The following is an 18629-nucleotide window of genomic DNA, read 5'->3' as shown; positions in this document are numbered from 1 at the left end:
TTCCTAATTTGTATTCTAATTTTATTCACAAATTTTAACAAATATTTGATTAAGTTGATTTTCTTGCATGATTCAATATTTTTATGTGCTTGATATCTTATTAAAAGAGTTGTGATATTGGGGTGACATTAAAAAAAATAAAAGAAAATAAGGATAACATTTTCATTTATGGTAATTGAACATTAAAACTATTTTCAATATTTTCCTTCTTTTATACAACGTTATTTAAGTTTTTAATTTCACATGAACTGTGCATACGTTTTTACGCGGTAGAATAAACATTATAATTTTAATATTTGATCTGTTTTCAACTTTCAGTTCTAGACATTTGGTATTTGATCTCCATTCTTTGATTTTCGGTGTTCACTTTTAAAGGAGTACTGGAATTATTCTTTGTCATTCAAGTCGATAAAGAAAAATAATAATAATATAGTTATCAAAGAGTCATTCTCTTTTACCTTAGGACATTCATGTTTTATACTATCTAAATTGGGTTGGTAGTTGCACAAATGGTGTAACCTAAGCCCATGTAGGCCCAAACATTCTTAATATGGCTTTGTGATAGTTTTACATTTGATTAGCGTTAAACAAAATATTTAGGTGATAATCCTTAGTGTTGACTAATTAGTTGCACACAAACCTAGAGAGTTGAGATGACGATGTTTGAAGTATGTGTCGACATGTTCGTACATCGAAATACCAACAAATCGAGTAGTACATTTGCCTCCATACTCAAGTGATACTGATGATTCCTTAAAAGAACATTTCATTTTGTTTGGTGTTGTGTGCAAGTTGGATCCATTAGGATCACGATGTTCTTGTTCGACTCAGATAGTGGTTGTCATGCCATTCTCTAACTTTTGCCTCATCGGGCATTCTTTGCGCACAAAGTGTTGCGCTTGGTTACCATGTGACTTTTTTGTAAGGTTTTATTCGATCTCATAGTGAGTGTCACAATGTTCTTACAAGATCGAATATAGATATTTGAATTCTACCACTATTATGTCTTCTTGGTCTTCAATCTTCAGCCTTGAGTATTCGGTCTTCAATCACATAGGGTACCTGTGAGTACATTTTGATGTTTAAGTCAGTAAAGAGAAACAATTGTACATTGAAATCTCGGTAAGCCAATTTTAGATACAAACTTGGATTAGGTAGCTCAACAAATATTATTATGGTAGTGTCTCTTCCATTATGTAATCTCTTATCACCATCCAACCACAACAACAAATGAGTACCCGAAATATCATAACATACATTCCTATTTTTTACACAACATGATCAGTTAACATACAAAATTAGTAAATCTTGTAGTACTTCAACATATAGAATTGTAGGAAAATGTCAACCCCAACTATTATTAACAAGTTATACTCAAGTATGAGTCTTAACAATGAAGTAGAGATGATGAAAATGTCTAAAGTACCATATGTATCAACGGTAGAAAACTTTATCCATATCATAGATTCATGAATTTTTTTTGTCAAGAGGATATACTAGTTTTTTATTCAATTTTTATGAAGGAAATTCCAAGTTCTCATACATCTTAAGTTATTTTTTAAATAAAAAAAAGTACACTTTGTTGTATACAATTTAGAAGAAATAAAGTAATTTTTGTAAGACCTTTGGACAAATTTGTTTTGAAAAGTAGTCTACACACCGAGCACAATTCTAGAGGTAGAGCTAATCTACCATGTTTAATATAATAGGGTAGGATAATATACATCATACTCATGAAATATTAAAAAAATTAAGATTACAAAACTAAACGAAGAAACTTTGGATTTTTCCTGAAGAATCACATGCACTATTTCATAAACAATAAATGAGTTTATCTTATTAACATATTTTCTTAAAAAATACATTCTATCCTACATTTAGTACACAAAAAATTAAATAAATATTAAAAATAGGATATAAATGTAAATTCAATAGATAAATAATTAGTTATTAACTTAAAAGACGCATAATATTTAACTTGGTCTTAATCACATTTTTTTTTCAAGCTCTATCTGTTCCAACTTCCGTTAAAACCTCCATGACATTTATGAATTTGTAAATAGTTAGAAAGGGACTTTGAAATGTGCTTAATTATCAAATATTTACCCACCAAGTAAGCAGAATTATAATATAAGTAGACACATGATGAAAAGATTTAAAAGACACAGAATCATTTTCAACTAAAGCTACTTTAGTAGAAAATTAAAATTTGATTTTGTATTTGTGATGATTAGTTTTGTAAGAACCACCATACAATCCAAAACTAACAATGTATTTGGTTCCACCGTTCACTTTTTCGGAATGTATTTCTCAATTCTGGATTAACAATTTTAGAATGTACAAGGACAGTTTTGAAATTTCAGAAATTTATGGAGTGTATTTTTGAATTGATTGGGTGGGGGAAGTAAAAGCCCTGTAGTATTCACTACTTACTGGGCCTACTAAATGCGCAGGTAAATGTACTGCCCGACCCAACCGGGTCACCTTGCCCTGCGGAACCCTAGTCTTGCCTAAAATGATAAAAACCCTAAATTGCATCTATAAATTATCGCCAATTCCAGTCTTCTAATCGAAGATCTTTCTACTGCGACGAATTGTAGTTTTCGCTTCTGTTCTCGTTTCCTGTGTGTTTTCTAGCTATTTTGTTATTCTTGTTTGTTACTTCTAGATATAGTTTGTTCTACTTTATCCCGTTCCCGTTCCCTGCGATGTTTTTCTCTCCGGAAAATTCTTTTGCTGATATGTAATGTATTTGGGAAAGTGGTGAGCCTGTGATGAATATATAACCGTGCTGGAGGCGTCACTTTTTGTGATCGTCGATGATGGCGCAATTAACCTCTAAGAAGTTCTGAGCTCAACATTTGACCTTTTAAATCTGATATCGTTACTGTTTAATTGTTTTTCACTAATATATTATTTAAATTTCATGTAGTTTTGATTAGCTGAGTTATACGATTCTGTTGAGAATTAGCTGATTAGTTTTTTGAGTTTAGTTTAGAGGGAAAAAAGTAATGCGAAGTGACGATAGAAATTCATTCGTCTGTCAATCCGCTGATATCTGCGTGATGTTTATATGAATCCCGACAGGTTCTGATCGCTGTCTTTATTCCCTCTTTCAAAATTCTAAATATTTTTTTGGACTTTTTCTTTGCTGGGTTGTCTATTGATTAAGCTATATGAAGAGTGTCCAAATTTGTTTGTTTTTCGAAATTGAAATTGAGAATGGGCATATGATGAATCTTATCGTCAAATGGGTAATTTGCGTCTGAATTTTAATTGATGCTATCACCTTGGAGAACTGATGCCCACAATTTTTTAACCTTTAATGTGATTAAATATTATGTTTTTATGTATATTGAATAATAATACGTCTCTTGATATGAATTTACTTATTTTGTAGATGATTTGAAATCTCTGAAAGGTATTTGAAGAAGAAAACTGGTCCTATATACAGTAGTATGTGCTAACCGTTGTCGATACTTGAAGATCAAAATTATACAGGAAAAGGAATAAAAAACTATTTTCATACAACCCATAATTAAACAGAAAGTGTGGCACTGTATCCCAAAGTATGCCTATGTACATTTGCTTTTCTTTAGCGGCTCGATTTGTAAGCCTGTATATCTTCCACCCTGCCGATGAGAAAGAATGAGCCATTAAAGTAAATTGCAAATTTGTAAATTTGGTTAGGGGGAGCTAGTGCATTTCTTTGATTATATAAATTTTTAGGTTTTTTTTTTTATTATCTGAATGTATCTCATAATATATCTCTTGAGATAGAGAGAGGGAATGAAAATGTAAACTTACCAGTTAGTTTGTAAATTACAATATTGGGTTGGTATCTAGTATGACCACTCTCCATCTTCTCTAAGGAAAACCTCTGGGTGTACTGCCGCCTTTGTAAAATTCAGGACTCGTTGTAATTTGCGGTTGTCAAATACTTCAACATCAATGCAGAATATTGAGCTAACTGCTCGATGATCTGAGAGCTTGTTTTCTGCTCTGTTGTATTGAAGTTGTTTTATTCCTTTCCCAAACCACAATATACGATCACACCTGTATAATTGTACAAAGGGTCACACTGCGTTTACATTAATCATATGATCCATGCACTAACATAACACTAACACGTTTGCGCTTACCAGGCTGGAGATCTCTTCTTTTCCCCTTCTTTTGGATTCTCACCAATATATATGTCAGAATTAAATTCATACTTGTAAGTGGGTGGGAAGTTTATTAATCCCTCTTTCCATCCATCAAACACGTGCCCACTACGTAATTCATTAGTTAACTGCAAATTGAAGCAATTAGAAACTCTCGTTGATAAAGTATCACGTACATCAGCAAATGAATAAAGTTTGGTGCCAAGAAAATGCTTTTGGCATCTCTAGTTGTAGATTTTGTAGGATGCAAAGTTGTTTCACAATTCTCACCTGATCGTAATTCATTAGTTCATTCCATTTCTTTAGAGCTACCAGCTTTCGAACCTCCTCATCCATCATATTGATACGATAGTTTAAATCCCCAAACCAGAAAATTTGACTGTTGGCATTGAGCAACCCACTAATGAATCCATGATGTTCGTAGAATCATCGCTAAACATATTCTATATATATAACCATTTCAGTCTATTTATCTCCTTTTCTATGAATTAATTATGTACCTTCTTCAGCCATTAGTTTCTAAAGTTCACTGTGGTTGGTTATTTCCATTCAATAATTTTATTTTGTTGATGTCGAATTCCTTATATATCTCCAGCTTAAAATTAAACACACCTTATTGTTTGTTAAATTTTTCAACACAAACCGTTGGCTTTTATTGTTTTACACCTTTCTAGCAACAATTTTATTATGTCCTTTGTAAAGTACAATTTTCAACGTAAAGTTAAACTTACTCGTGAGATGGGATTGTTTGTGGCTGATCTGTATCAAAGACAGATGAGAAGCAAGTGCGGCGAAGAATTTCATGAACATCCGAGTTTCGTCTTATTTCTGCACCATCCTTCTGACCAGAAGTCAAATGCGAACAAACAAAGCACAAACGTGACTGAAAGAGAGACATACTAACTGAAACAGACCCCTGCATCAGACATAGTTTGTTATCACTCACATTCATAAAGGTAAGAGTCAAGTTGAAAAGTTCTATCATAAATAAGTGAGATTTTATCATGGAATGTATACCATGCAGCTTAAAAGTCCTATCAAGTCTTGTTAACACTGCCATTACATGTACACCTATGCTATATAATGATGTAAAATTCAGTGTTAAAACATTCATTCTCCCTTACCTTGTTTCCCATGTAGCCCATGAGACCAACTCCAACTGGAGAAACTTTCAAGTTGTTAATGTGCCTTCTCAACCTCCTTTGCACCCAAATAGACACGTATATTCCTACCATCTGCTTGCTGACGATCCGGACATACTTACGATGTGATTTCACGGCCCCTATTCCATCATCATCGTTGTCATTTGGCAATTCAAGAAAATCATCATCTTCCTCATCAGATAACATGCCAGATAACTCATCAAGGGTATCAATTACTTCCTCAGGCATCACTTGCTGTTCTTTCCATAACAAGCCCAAATTTCCCGAACTATGGTGTGTCCGTTTCATTACACTCCCATATTTTGAACCCTTGTTGTCTGTTAGGTTAAAGCCAATTCTGTCTGAGCTAAATACTCTGCGCAATTTTGAACTGGAATCAGTATGTGGGATTGCATCTAAAGGACGTTCAGGCCAATCAAGTATGGTCTGAGGATCAATGTCATTTATATTCCTCAACTGCAAAGTCCTTCCTCTACCAATTAAGCTTTTGACTTCCTCTTGTTCTAGCTCAACATTGTTAAAACTTCCCAAGTACTCCTCATTCATTGTGTCTAGTGGATTAACATCTATACTGTCTGCTAGAACATTTGCAGAAGCTCTCAGGACAGGAGAAGAAGGGGCACTGTAGCTTTTCGGCTTGCTTTCAGGTTCAGAAGATTTGTTTAGAGTTCTTCTAATGATTGCTTCCCAATTTCGGATGGGTGTATTATCCTCTGCCCCAAGAACATTTCCAGCATTCAAGGGGACTACCTCTTGGAAACTGTTAAAAGCCATGCGTTAGTGTTGAGGTTAATCACAGAAGCTATCAGAAGACCATTTTTACAAACACCCTAAAGAAGCAAAAATGGACCTCTCATGCATGTTGAATTTGAATGTTACAAGGTCACACGAATTTCTGCCCAAAAGCACTACTAAGATACTTCTTAATATAAACTTTTTTTATTAGAATTTATTCAAAACTACAAAATTATGAAGGAAGTTCGTAATTATGAATGAAGTTCATCTCAGCTATTAACATAAGAATATTTATGTTTTACATGAATTAAACTCATCGTTGGATTCCAAACATGGACTGGACATCTGACAAACCTTTCATAAAGAATGACATGAAAAAGAAGATTTTCATGACTTTAAAACACTGGATCCATTCTCATGAACCATAAGAAAGAAAATTCAGCATCCCTTTCCATATTGGAATCTCACTTAAACCTGATGTAAATAAAATCCTAGGCGAATGTTTTAGGGTCTTGGAATGAACTTAAATTTAGCCAAAAGCAGTCATTGTTTTTGGAGATAAACTGGCGTTTCCATCTTAAAAACATTGAACTTTTGGTCAATCAGATCACTTACCTATTTGTGTAGGAAAGGAAGGTATTGCAATGAGTCTCATATTGCATCACTAAATCTTTTTTATGGTCTTGTCAATAAAAAAACTTAGCAGATCACGCTCTATTTATAAATCAAACAGACAAAAACACATAAATAGGGGAAAATACAATCATGTTTAACGTATTTAACAAAAGAGAAACTCCATGATACTTATCATTTGTAAGATATGCAAGAAAAAAAATCTGTACAGCATATCAGGTTAAGTTTTACCTAAAGTCTGGTGAATGATCCAAATATTTGTCAATATGTTGAAGAAGAAAACATAGGACACGGTGCACCATGAACAACGCGGGAGAAATATTAAAGCATTAGGCAACAACAGAAACTACTTACCCAATAATGTAAATATCTGCTGGCTCATCGGTGCAAAGCCAGTCCTCAATTTCAAGATCCTTACATGGAATTCTTCCAGCAACATTCCAGGTGCCAATTGTTACCCTGCAAAATAACCGATTTATGATTCCTTTCATCAATATCATTAAATTAATTATACATAACTTGATTACCACCAGACCTCACTTCCTTTGTATTTATGTATTGAACACGCAGAGTTTCTGATTTCCCTCTTCTATGCCTGACCTTATAGCCCTTACAAGATGCATCTGAATTACAAAATCAAATCACGCATGATGGTGCTTTTAACACTTTGAAACTCAATCAGAGAAAACAGTCAATCATTTGAAGTTTAAAAAAATAATTTCATATATTTTTTGGTAGTAACACATTTGGAATTTGGTTCAGATTTCCTTTGTTTTTTCAGATGCATGCTTTCACCATAAAAGATCTATATGCAATTTAACATCAGTTGAGAACAAATGTTTTCCGTGTCCTCCTTCCAAAAGGAGAGAACAAAGCTATGCAAAATACTGTGTTTAGATTCTAGAATTCATAACAAGCCGCTCCAATAACTGATTTTGTAACCAGAGCAAGCAATGACAAAAGGTGTATTAAAGCAAAGAGCACATATTCTCCTTTAAAGAACCATAGCAATGTAAAGGAATAAAGTATTGCCTGATGTTTGACTTGGGAATATGGATGATGTTCTAAGTGGATTATCTTCACGCACACCCATTCTTGAGTCTTTAAGAGAGCAAACTGAATGAAATTGAAAGAACAAAGAAGGAAAAAAAATGAAAAGAGAAAAAGATCAAGCTAAACAGCAAAAAGGAATATAGTATAGTCTAAAGCATACCATCATCTTCACTCTCAGTTTCAGTGTCCACTTCATCCTCACTAAAATCATACACCTTTGGCTTTATGTTTAACCATTTCTTCATCACAAGGGAGGGCCAAAAGGCCTGCTACAATGAGACAAATTTTAGGAGCTTCTAAGAAACATATTTATCCTTAAACAGCAGTGAGAGCCCTGTTAAAGCTTACCTCTGAGCGTCTTCCTCTCCTTGTTTTCATCGCCTCAGGTCAAAATACTATAACTGAACCAACAAGCACCTGTTTTGTGCAGTGTGCAAGATTTTCCGAGCTCTAGCTCTTAAATATGGAAGCACTCATTGACATGCTTTGGGTACTATTTTGCAGCCAACATTTAAATAAGAGGTCTTCTGAGATTGTAAGAATTAAGAAAACAAAGTTGGAGTTTTTTGAGTGCACAATAGAAGGGAGTTCCCTGTAGAGACAAAAAGAAAAAGACAGAAAATGCGTGACCATATAGCATTATAGCTAGATATCCACAACCACAACTTGCAGAAGGAGAAAAGAAAACAAAGAATAATAATACTGGTCCTAACAGCACTTCTTATTTGTCTGATAATAAAACACAGGAAAAGAAAGTCCTGAAAGGTAAACACTTACTAATTGAAATTTCAGGAGATACCTAAAAGAAAATCAAAATAACACCAAATCTCACATTTAATAGGAGATACGTCCATAACAACTATACTCTTGGTGTAACACTTCTCTGTAACACTATTTTCCGTCAATTATCACTTGTCAAACGCGCTTTTCTCTTTCTATTTTTCTTTATTATACAAACAATCAAATGAGTAAACAAATACAACTTCTGGGCCAATAGTATTCATAAAAAAATATCTGAGCAAAGATGTGTGTATTTTTATATCATGGTTCATGTTCCATTAAGCAAGTAGCTAAGAGCAAAATCTAGCCCAATTATTGAAAATTCCAAATGGTTACTTCTTTATTGTTATTAGAACAATAATGCGCATACCTATATCTGTTACTACCACTGCTACTAAACATGCAGATTTACCAGTGCCACAAATGTAGAAGTGAATACATCAGCAAATACCAAAACTGATGACGACAGGGAACCAAAAAGCAAGGATACATACAAATCAAGGGTACAATCACAGCCAAGATCTGCTAATGACCCCACAGAAGGGGAAGGTTCTTTTAAAACAAGGAAGGATCTAATAAACGAAACCAGATTTGTGACTTGAGAGAGACTTATTTTATTAAATTGATGCTTAGCACAATTAAGCAACTAATAACCACAGTGTAAACTGATTAGGATTCATTGTATCAGCAACAGCTGTAGACTCATTGGTAAGCCATAGTCGCCCCTATTGTTTCTCTTTCATTTTCACTACTACTAATCTGCTATTATAATTATTATTATCATTATCATCATCATTTTCTCTTCCATGCAAAAACAGGTTGGGAAATTGACAACCTTAGCATAAAAAACAAAAAAATAAATTTGACTCACAAAAGTGAAAGAAGAATGTGAGGGAGTGATGAGAGCATGGATGATGTAGGGCCAGCGCACTATATGTGAAGAAGGTAACAGTTGAGTTTTGAACTGTGAAAGCATGCATTTATAATCATATTATATGTCAATTTGGTGAGCAAGTTGGTGGGGAATAACAGATTCACGGGAACGTTCATCCGTCACTCACTTCCAGGTTAGTTACAACTTTCAATATTAACTGATAAGCTAAAATAATCTTAAGATAAAGTTTTGGTAAAGAGTTTTGTTGAGCATGAAAAAAAAGCAATTTTATTACTATGGCATGTGAAGATATGAAACAACTATATGCAGTGGACATCAATAGGAAGCTAAGAAGAGGATTTATGATATATTAATCAAGTAATGATTACTTAATTATGTAATTTGATTCAATCCAATCACTAAGGGAATTTTCTATTTCTCTGTAGGATATATAGGGGTCTATATATGACTATGTTTTACAAAAAAGATTGAGTTGGTAAAGAAGTTGAAAAAAAGTTACTAAAATGTTTTTTTTCCCTCATTTTTAATTTAAAAAAAATCTTTATATAAACTATCCAAACATACTTGTACATCAAGTAACACATGGCATACTCTCACAGCTCAATATATACATACAAACAACAGATCTTTTGTAGAGAGTCTTGGACTGTAGCTCACAAGCAAAACTTTGTTATTCAAAGGAGTTTTAATTTGTTAAAAAAAACTCGATAATCTTGAAAATTAATGAAGATATCCTGAACTTCAAAATGTTTCAAAAGTGAGCATCAAAATAATTGGTGAAACTAATTTGTAACTGTTATCGAGTTCATGGAGTGTACATAGTTGGTAACACACGTGAGATTTATATTAAGAAAATTTCATAGAGATTTAGAAGGTATAAGGTGTTTTAGTTTGTATATGATATTCTGGTAGGTATAGTTGTTGGAGAGTTATGATTTGATTTATTGAAGCATTGGAATTATATAGGAAAGAATAAAGACATATGCGTAATGACATATAACGTTGGATGTTGCATATGTGCTTGTTGCTTTCCTATACATTATTGAGTGTTTGTGATGGAAACATGACACTGTCTTCCCTTCCCTTCCCTTCCCTTCCCCGCAATCCTTTCCTTCGTGATTCATCCCATTTTAAATTTGTCTTTCGTATTCATATACTTTTTCCCACAATTCCTCTATTTCCTGCATCTGCACCATCATGGGAAAAGAACTAGAGCCACCACCATTTTTGCTCTTCAAAATTTGTCTTTGTTAGCACTGTGATAAGGTTCATCTTAGACTCTTTGTGTCCATTGTGATCATAGGTGGTCCTTGTTTGCTATTCATAACACACTCACTATTATGCTTCGTTCAATCACTATTAAGGTAGTGATTTAGGGTTTGTCGATTTATATAAAATTAATTATTATCTAATAATTTTATTGTTAAGTATTGATTGTTGAAAAATGAATGTTTCAAAATAGATTTGATGGCAAAATCTAAAAGTCTTGGAAAGTTACAAAAGTAATGGACGTTGTATATTGCTTAAATTCAGCATTGTATCTCATCTGTTTTCATAATTTTGCTATAACCTAAAAATCAACCCTTAGTATTTATGTTACTCTCTCTTGTCCCTATGACCCTAAACTACTATGGTGTGATTTATCTTTCTCTTCTCTTGTGTTGAACATTAGCTACTTCATCTGTTTTCCTTCATTCTCAAACTGACTTCATCGTTGTTGTTACTTTCATGTTCTTTTAATTGTATTAAAATTTATTTCATCTTCCTCTCACATGCTTTAAAAAACGTCATTATTGCCTCTCACATTTTACTTGTTTTTTCCGAACCTTCATGACAATTTTACCATTTTAAGTTGTTGAAAAATTAATACAATGAAGTTATACAATTATATTATGATTAGATAAATATAAAAGAGACATTATACTTAACTAGTATTGATATTTTTTATATGCATATATTGATATTCACACACATATATATATATATAGAGAGAGAGAGAGATTAGTTTCTAATTATTATTTTTTGTTTTAAACAAAATAAATCTACTTTTTAAATGGACTTTCTATACGTGTTATAATTATATAGTCGATATAATAACTCCATGTTCTATATTAATTGTAATTATAATTGATGTAAAAATTTTACTTTATGCATAATTAGGAACATATAATTGATTTTATTGATAATTAGTTGATGTGTTAACTACTCTATCAGTTCCCAAATAATAGTCATTTGAGATTTTTTTTTTCATTAAAACGAAGGGAAAATATTTAATTTTTTAATTTTAATGAAATATTAATTTCAGTGTTTTTTTATTTCAATGTTTTCTAAAAATGTAAGTGATGCCTTAGATTCTTACAGTCCTCTATTACATTGATCGTTTCTTTCTCATTTATATTTTTCTAAATTTAGATGAGATTTAAGATGTCTACATATAAATTTTCAAAATATTACGAACTATTAAAGTCAATTATCTCTTATTTTATTGATTTTTAAGAACATAAAATAACACACATATGTAGAACAATTTGTATAAGATAGATGGTTTTTAAGATCAGAGACCAACCTAGTTTTAAAACATTAATATGTAGAACCTATTTTTTTACAATATATAACTGTCAACAATAAGCAATATAAATGATATTTGTAAATACGAAATGAATAATTAAACTTAAAAAATATAAAGTGTCATAATATAGAAATAAAAATCCTCAAATAAATATCTATGCTTCAAATAATTACAGGATGAGTCATAAAGTTTGAAAACTACAGCAAAACGTTGGTAAGAGAGGACGTGAGAGCCAATAAGAAGAGGTAGAGTTAGGAGTTGCATTTAAGTTGAAAAATGTTATTTGACAACTCAATTATGATGTAATTATTTTAAAATTACTTTATAAAATATCACTTATATTTTTAATTGTAATTTATGTAGCACTGATAGATAGTTTTAGACATATAGATACTAACACGATATGGATATAGACACGAAAATATGTATAATTTCTCAAAATTTTGGATAGAAAGACACAGATCTATATATTATATAATTATGAATTATGTAAATTGATAATAAATATTTATGTGAGCAAGTATGTTTCAAATCTTTTGGAAGCAGAAAAATGTTTTTCATGAATGATTTAAAAGAATTTGTTCCTTACTTTTATAATCATAATAAAAATTTATATAATAAATTTGAGTTTTTAAAAAATTATTGTATTTTTTTTTTAAAATTGTGTTACAACTATGTTAGAATTGTTAAAAATCTCACAAATATTTTTTAAATTAAACACTTTACTGATAAATATCTTACGAATATCGACACTGATACATTTATTCAACACAAATATATTATGTAATTTAAGAGAAGTGTGCAAATCTTATAAATTATAATAAATTATAATATAGTGTATAATTGTGAAAATATCATTAATCTTAACCTATCATAAACTTTATGCACCAAAATACGAATTTTGTTGATTATAACTTCAAAAACTTTGCACTATGAAATAAACAAATATCAATCAATCAAAGAAGTAGTTGTTGGCATTTAAAATATGATTGACACAAAGAGTGAGATTTGGATGTTGTGATTTGTGATGCCATTAATTTTAGTAATCATAACTTGTTGGCTTCTGCTGTCTGTATCCATCATTCAATGGCGTACTTATCTTTTTACGTTTTCTCCTATTTTTGGCTTCTTTCAAGCTCTTCTATCGCTGCCCTCCACTGTCTACAGAGATATTTGTAAATAAATTATTAATGAAAATATCTATTCATATTTCAACTGTTAATTAGTAATTATTTTATCAATTTAATATCAGAATTCCACTGCAGTGACGCGCACCAAAATACCTTATTACACTCTGTTGAAAGTGAAAGTTGTTGACTTCCTGCAATGGCTTTCATTCATCGAATAGAGGGTTACTTTACTAATCTAAAACCTATGCTTCTTCAAAATCAAATTATTAGTATTTATAGTTTCTAAGATTCAACTTTTGGTTAAAGTTTCGTCTTCAAAGAATTCGACCAAGAAATTATATCCTCGTACATATAAGAAAAGAAATAAAATTATATTCACACAAGAATAATTAGTTGTGATGTGATGGAGAAATAAAAATAAAATTCAGTTTCATTAAACATTCTATCATAAATTAAACATTTTATAATAGATAAATGTGTAAATCTCTCGAATCGATTTTATAAAATGAGATCGTTATAACTGTTTCATTAATATTTGTTATTTTCATTTATTTTATTATGTCATGTAAATAGAGTAAAGATGTAAATAAGTAAGTATGTAACAATTATTTGATTAATAATAATTTTTTTAAAATGAAATATACAAAATTAATATGATATCAGAGTCATTTCAAACCTATTCTAATGAAAGTTTATTGGACATATCGTGTTATATGCTATTAAATCGTTAAACATCCATAAATATATAGTTTCACACACAAATTAGTAATATCGACATGAAAAGGGTGTTAGAAATCTCACATCGATTAAAGACTATGACATTTAATAATAAATAAATAGGTGAAAATCTCATTATATAAGTTGATTTTATAATATGAGTTAGACTTAAAATTTAAAATTTGTTAATTTTTACATTAATTACTTAAATTTATGTCTAGCATAATTTTTAATTAGTTGATAGAATAAAAGTATTGAAAATAATGAAAATTATAACCTAAAAAGCATTAGAATTTTGTTTATATAATTGGAAATTTTCGTATGATCACAATTGTCCGTAGGGGGAATCTTAAGCAGACTTAGCATAGAAAAGTCAAATTTAGGTAACAAAATGAATTTCTTCGTAATATTCGAGTACATTTTCTTATAAAAGTTCTTGAATTATAAGTGAATTATTTGGTAGAATTTAATTTACATACCGTCTTGGTGAAAATAGTTTACACTAACAATACATATAAATTAAGATTTTAATATGATATATGGTTAATATAAGTTCTTATTACATGATCAATTAATAAATATTTTTTTTTATCAATAATAAAAAATTAATAAATATAACCACTTCAGGGTGGTTCATGATGGAAAAAAATGCACGCGAAAGCAACACACAATCACGAATCAACTGTAAAAAAATAACGACACAAGATTTAACGTGGTTCGGTAGCTAATTACAACCTACATCTACACCGACAACTATTAGATTTTTATTCTATCCTGTTGCACGCTAATTACAAATACAATGATCTCTTTAAATAAAGATAGATTATAAAAAGATACAATGATTAAGTCCACTTACTAAACATTTTCTCAACTCAACAATTTGACCTTATACAAACCTATAAACTAGAACATATTTTCTCAGACACCCATACCCATCCGAAGAAGGGAATCAAAACCAATATGACACCTTATCTTACAGATGCATTATAATAATAAACAACTATTATTATAACTTTTAATAAAACTATATATTATAAGACAAATCAATTTGTAATTGAAAATAGTAAAAGAAAAAAAAACTTACATTATCCATCTACAAGTTAAATTCTTTGCTTGCAATGAACAAGTTTAGTTTGAATTTATTTTTTCTTGTTCATTATGTCAGAAACCGAAAGTTTCAAAGGAATTGATCCATCGTTTAAAGAAACCGTGAATGTGACACATGAGAATTTTGGAATAGTTTATTGACTTTCAGCTTTTAGATGCATTTCTTTTTGGATATGTAATGATAGATTATGACTTTTTTTTTCTTTAATGATTTCTGTACTAAATAATCCTCTGGTAAGCAAAATGTGTTACTCTAACTAGTTCTAACATAATAATTAATAAAATACTTACAAATTCTTAAGACAAATTTCAAAGGATTCTTTATTATATTAAAAAATAGATTTCAAATTTAATTTAATTTTATAAAATAAAATTATAAAATAAAATTTACATCTATTTATACAATATAAAATATCATTATCTCTAATTAATAGGACACCCGTACTAAATTCAAAAGTAAGAAATTAATAGCACCCATGAAGTTAGATGTTTTCTTTATGATGTGGTGGACATGAACCATATATCTATCTAACTTCTGGAAAGGTGTTTTGACGAAGGTTTGTGATGGCATCCTTATCACGAAAACAGCACAACAGCTTTATGAGAAAGTTTTCGAGAATCAAAATGTAGGAGCCAGAAGTGTAGGTTTGAGAAAGAAGGAAGCAAAAATAGTTGTGATATTCTCCAACTAAACCAAAGAGAGGCTAATTGATATACATGGACCACAAAAGGCTTCTTTAATTTCCTCACACCAAATACCAATAACAGTAGATGGAGGTGAAAGGCACCTTCCCTTGTGCGCGTACACTCAGGCCACTTAATCATCACCACTAATATCAGATATTTAATATATTGTACGGATGAAAAAGGTGGGACATCATTAATTCAACTTGGTTTATCTTCCTCTGTGTTTTTCTTCAAAATTGTTTGATGCACTAACATTTTTTTTGGATGCTTGCAACCCACACGTACAGAATAATAATCTTCACTCTTTGACGGGTATCGACAGTGACCACCTAAGCCGAATCAATCACTTAGATTCACCTCACCCTATAACAAACACAACATGTATTAATATAACATAAATCTCAACAACTGCCTGCACTTTCTAACACTTAAAAACACGTTTTATATCAAAATTATATTTTACTCAATGTTTTTTTTTTAACTATTTAATAAATATCTTTATAGTTAACATTAATTACCAAAACATAAAAGTCTTTCGAAAAATACCAAGAGTTATAATTGGCAGGTTTCGTTCTCTCTTGAAGCATTGGCGGCAGTAATTTATTTAACTTTCTTAATTAGCATCAAACGCATTACATTGGCTAGATTAGTTAATAGCATCACTAATAAATTATAATTAATTAATAGTTCTTAAAAGAGACACCTTAACTGAAACTAATCCCACTTACTCCCATGCAAAATTGTTGTTATTTTATATTGACGACCACAACCGTCCTAGTTATCACAACCTTTCACTCCAATGTTGGTATTATCCATAATGTCTCTAATTTGTTTTTTACCCATTTTTTTAATTATTCGGATTAGATATTATTATGGAAATGTGACGTGAGATTACAATACCTTATTGGTTGCAAGATCAATATAATATATTACGTGAGATTTGAGCCACTAGCATGTGTGGTATACGAAATTTGATGCTAAAATTAAAGAGCACTTCCAACTATGTTCTAAATTCTGCACAGCTTTACAATAATTCTAATAACGTTCCAGAGCCTTCTTAGAGTTTTTAATATAACCCGTGACGTCATCTTAATACTTATTAAAAGGCATTTGCATGGAGGCTTTCATCTCAACCAACCAACCACCTTACGTTATTTTATTTATCATTTTCTAGTGATCAATCTCTGAGTGAGTGAAGAAATTTTAATTTTTGTTACACTTCAAAAACACTTTGATAGAATTAAACCCAAAATATTGGGCCACGGGTCCTCTTTACGATATCATATGACAACACCTTTTGGTCCCTACTATTCCCACCGTTATTGTTCTTTTTTCACCCCTACTCTCTTTCTCTCGTGTTTCTTGTTTAATTAGGTGTTCGAACAATATTGTTAGCAATTTGTGCTCTTTCTTCCCGAGCCCATGTTTTCCACATGCAGTGTGAAAGGTGTGTGGAATGACTAGAATAGTCTTGAAGAAAAGTTAAAAACTAAGTCCTACTCAATCCACCATTGCTGCCGTTGTCATGCTTCACTAAAATCTAAAATGAGATTTTAGACAGAATTTTGTGATTGAAAGAGCAATCTATAAATATAATTTTAATTTATATCAAATAATTATTTTATATATAAAAAAATTAAAATATTTAAAAATTGATTTCAATATGGTGACATAAATCATGAATATTAATATTATAATATAGTACAATATTATAATATAATACAAATTAAAAGTCTATTTGTCACATAAAAAAGTTAACGTTGTTGATTAACAATGATTTATTTTAATAATTTTCTTATAATTAATTATTCATGTATTTTAAAATTTAAACTAAAGACAAAAAAATCAATTTTTCGTATTAGAGGAAAGAGCTCAAAATATGTTTAATCTTTCTAAAAATCTTCTTAAACTACCATCTTTTTATATTTACTTCCATGCTTGATTTTTGTTATTGTTTTTTATTTTAATTTTGAAATAAATTTATATTAAAAATATTAAGTATATATTTTTTAATTTTTTTAATTTTTTTAATTATAATTTACTTATTTAAAACATTATTTTATTGTGAATTTTAATTTTAATTACCCGTTATTTTGATCAATGTCAACTTAACAAATATGAAAAGTTTTAGAATTCACAAATAGTTAAATTGACTTAATTTTATGAATAGATTTAAGAAAATTCAAAATTTTAAAAAATAGAGGCCATGAGAAACGTTTCAATTTTTTTAAAAGCATTTAAAATTTTATTTCATAACTCCTAAAACCCACTATATATGTTCAAAATTTAATGACAAGAAAAGATTTGGTTTGGACTGAGGTTGAGATAGAAAGAGAAATAAAATAGGATAAAGTGAGTGAAAAATGAAGTTTTCTGGAATAAGAAAATTTATGAAAATAAGTGAAAAAATTGTGATAAATTTGATTGATATGAAAAAATATATTAAAACTATTTGGGTTATATTTTCCATTACCAAAGTGTCCCTACTTGTATTTTAAGAAGATGAAGTATAAATTTAAATGGAAAAATGATTAATCATGAAGTAATTAAACTTTTAAATGGAAATATTTTAAGACCAATTAAATAGATACAAATAATAATTTAAAAATGATGTTGAATTTTTTTTTTTTTTAAATATGGACTTTGACTTTGACTTTATTGCAAAAGTTTTCCCCTATCTAAATGTTCCTTTAATTATCAACTAGTTATAATTAAAATAATAAACATTGTAATTCTTTTTTATGTGAGTAAACAAGTTATTCTCAAAATAATAAAATGTAAAATGAGACCTAAAGTACTGGAAGACAAAATAATTGAAAGCAATCATAATACTATGCGTCTTCATTATTAAAACTTGTTCCATGAGTGACGTTGAAGGAAACCTGACACAATAAATTAAAAGGACCTTAAACATCGACCACCAAGTTTAATACACTGGTACCACAATTATAACAATTGAATCATGAGAAAGAAAAAATGTGATCTTACTTCAAAGTA

At 30.1% G+C, this 18629-nt stretch overlaps 1 protein-coding gene, 1 long non-coding RNA gene and 3 other non-coding genes across 9 annotated transcripts; 4 read left to right on the top strand and 1 right to left on the bottom strand.

Moving 5' to 3' along the window:
- Positions 1 to 2547: 2547 nt before the first annotated feature.
- LOC137808163 (uncharacterized) lies at positions 2548 to 3848 on the top strand. Its single transcript, XR_011080674.1, has 2 exons — positions 2548 to 2624; positions 3401 to 3848. It is a non-coding gene; the product is annotated as an uncharacterized lncRNA (long non-coding RNA).
- Positions 2766 to 2856, top strand: LOC137808901 (small nucleolar RNA U61). Its single transcript, XR_011080773.1, has one exon. It is a non-coding gene; the product is annotated as a small nucleolar RNA U61 (small nucleolar RNA).
- Positions 3014 to 3098, top strand: LOC137808842 (small nucleolar RNA snoR14). Its single transcript, XR_011080741.1, has one exon. It is a non-coding gene; the product is annotated as a small nucleolar RNA snoR14 (small nucleolar RNA).
- Positions 3222 to 3310, top strand: LOC137808899 (small nucleolar RNA Z101). The gene has a single exon (XR_011080772.1). It is a non-coding gene; the product is annotated as a small nucleolar RNA Z101 (small nucleolar RNA).
- LOC137808161 (type I inositol polyphosphate 5-phosphatase 2-like) lies at positions 3425 to 8899 on the bottom strand. Of its 5 annotated transcripts, none has more exons than XM_068609138.1 (12): positions 8580 to 8899; positions 8096 to 8339; positions 7908 to 8013; positions 7727 to 7810; positions 7230 to 7317; positions 7049 to 7153; positions 5288 to 6086; positions 4895 to 5079; positions 4434 to 4542; positions 4143 to 4291; positions 3808 to 4056; positions 3425 to 3632 (listed from the first exon to the last, which is right to left on the bottom strand). In XM_068609138.1, the coding sequence occupies exons 2-11, from the start codon at positions 8123 to 8125 to the stop codon at positions 3843 to 3845; spliced, it is 1869 nt and encodes a 622-aa protein (XP_068465239.1). In that variant the 5' UTR covers positions 8126 to 8339; positions 8580 to 8899; the 3' UTR covers positions 3425 to 3632; positions 3808 to 3842. The 5 variants fall into 5 exon arrangements, with proteins under 5 accessions (XP_068465239.1, XP_068465237.1, XP_068465238.1 ...); XM_068609136.1 differs by having other exon boundaries at positions 7908 to 8016; positions 8580 to 8758; XM_068609137.1 differs by lacking the exon at positions 8580 to 8899 and adding an exon at positions 8525 to 8572.
- Positions 8900 to 18629: the final 9730 nt, after the last annotated feature.

Source organism: Phaseolus vulgaris, chromosome 3, assembly GCF_000499845.2.
Source record: "Phaseolus vulgaris cultivar G19833 chromosome 3, P. vulgaris v2.0, whole genome shotgun sequence".
Lineage (NCBI taxonomy): Eukaryota > Viridiplantae > Streptophyta > Magnoliopsida > Fabales > Fabaceae > Phaseolus > Phaseolus vulgaris.
Note: the sequence above shows the minus strand (reverse complement) of the source record. Positions and strands in the feature narration are given on the sequence as shown.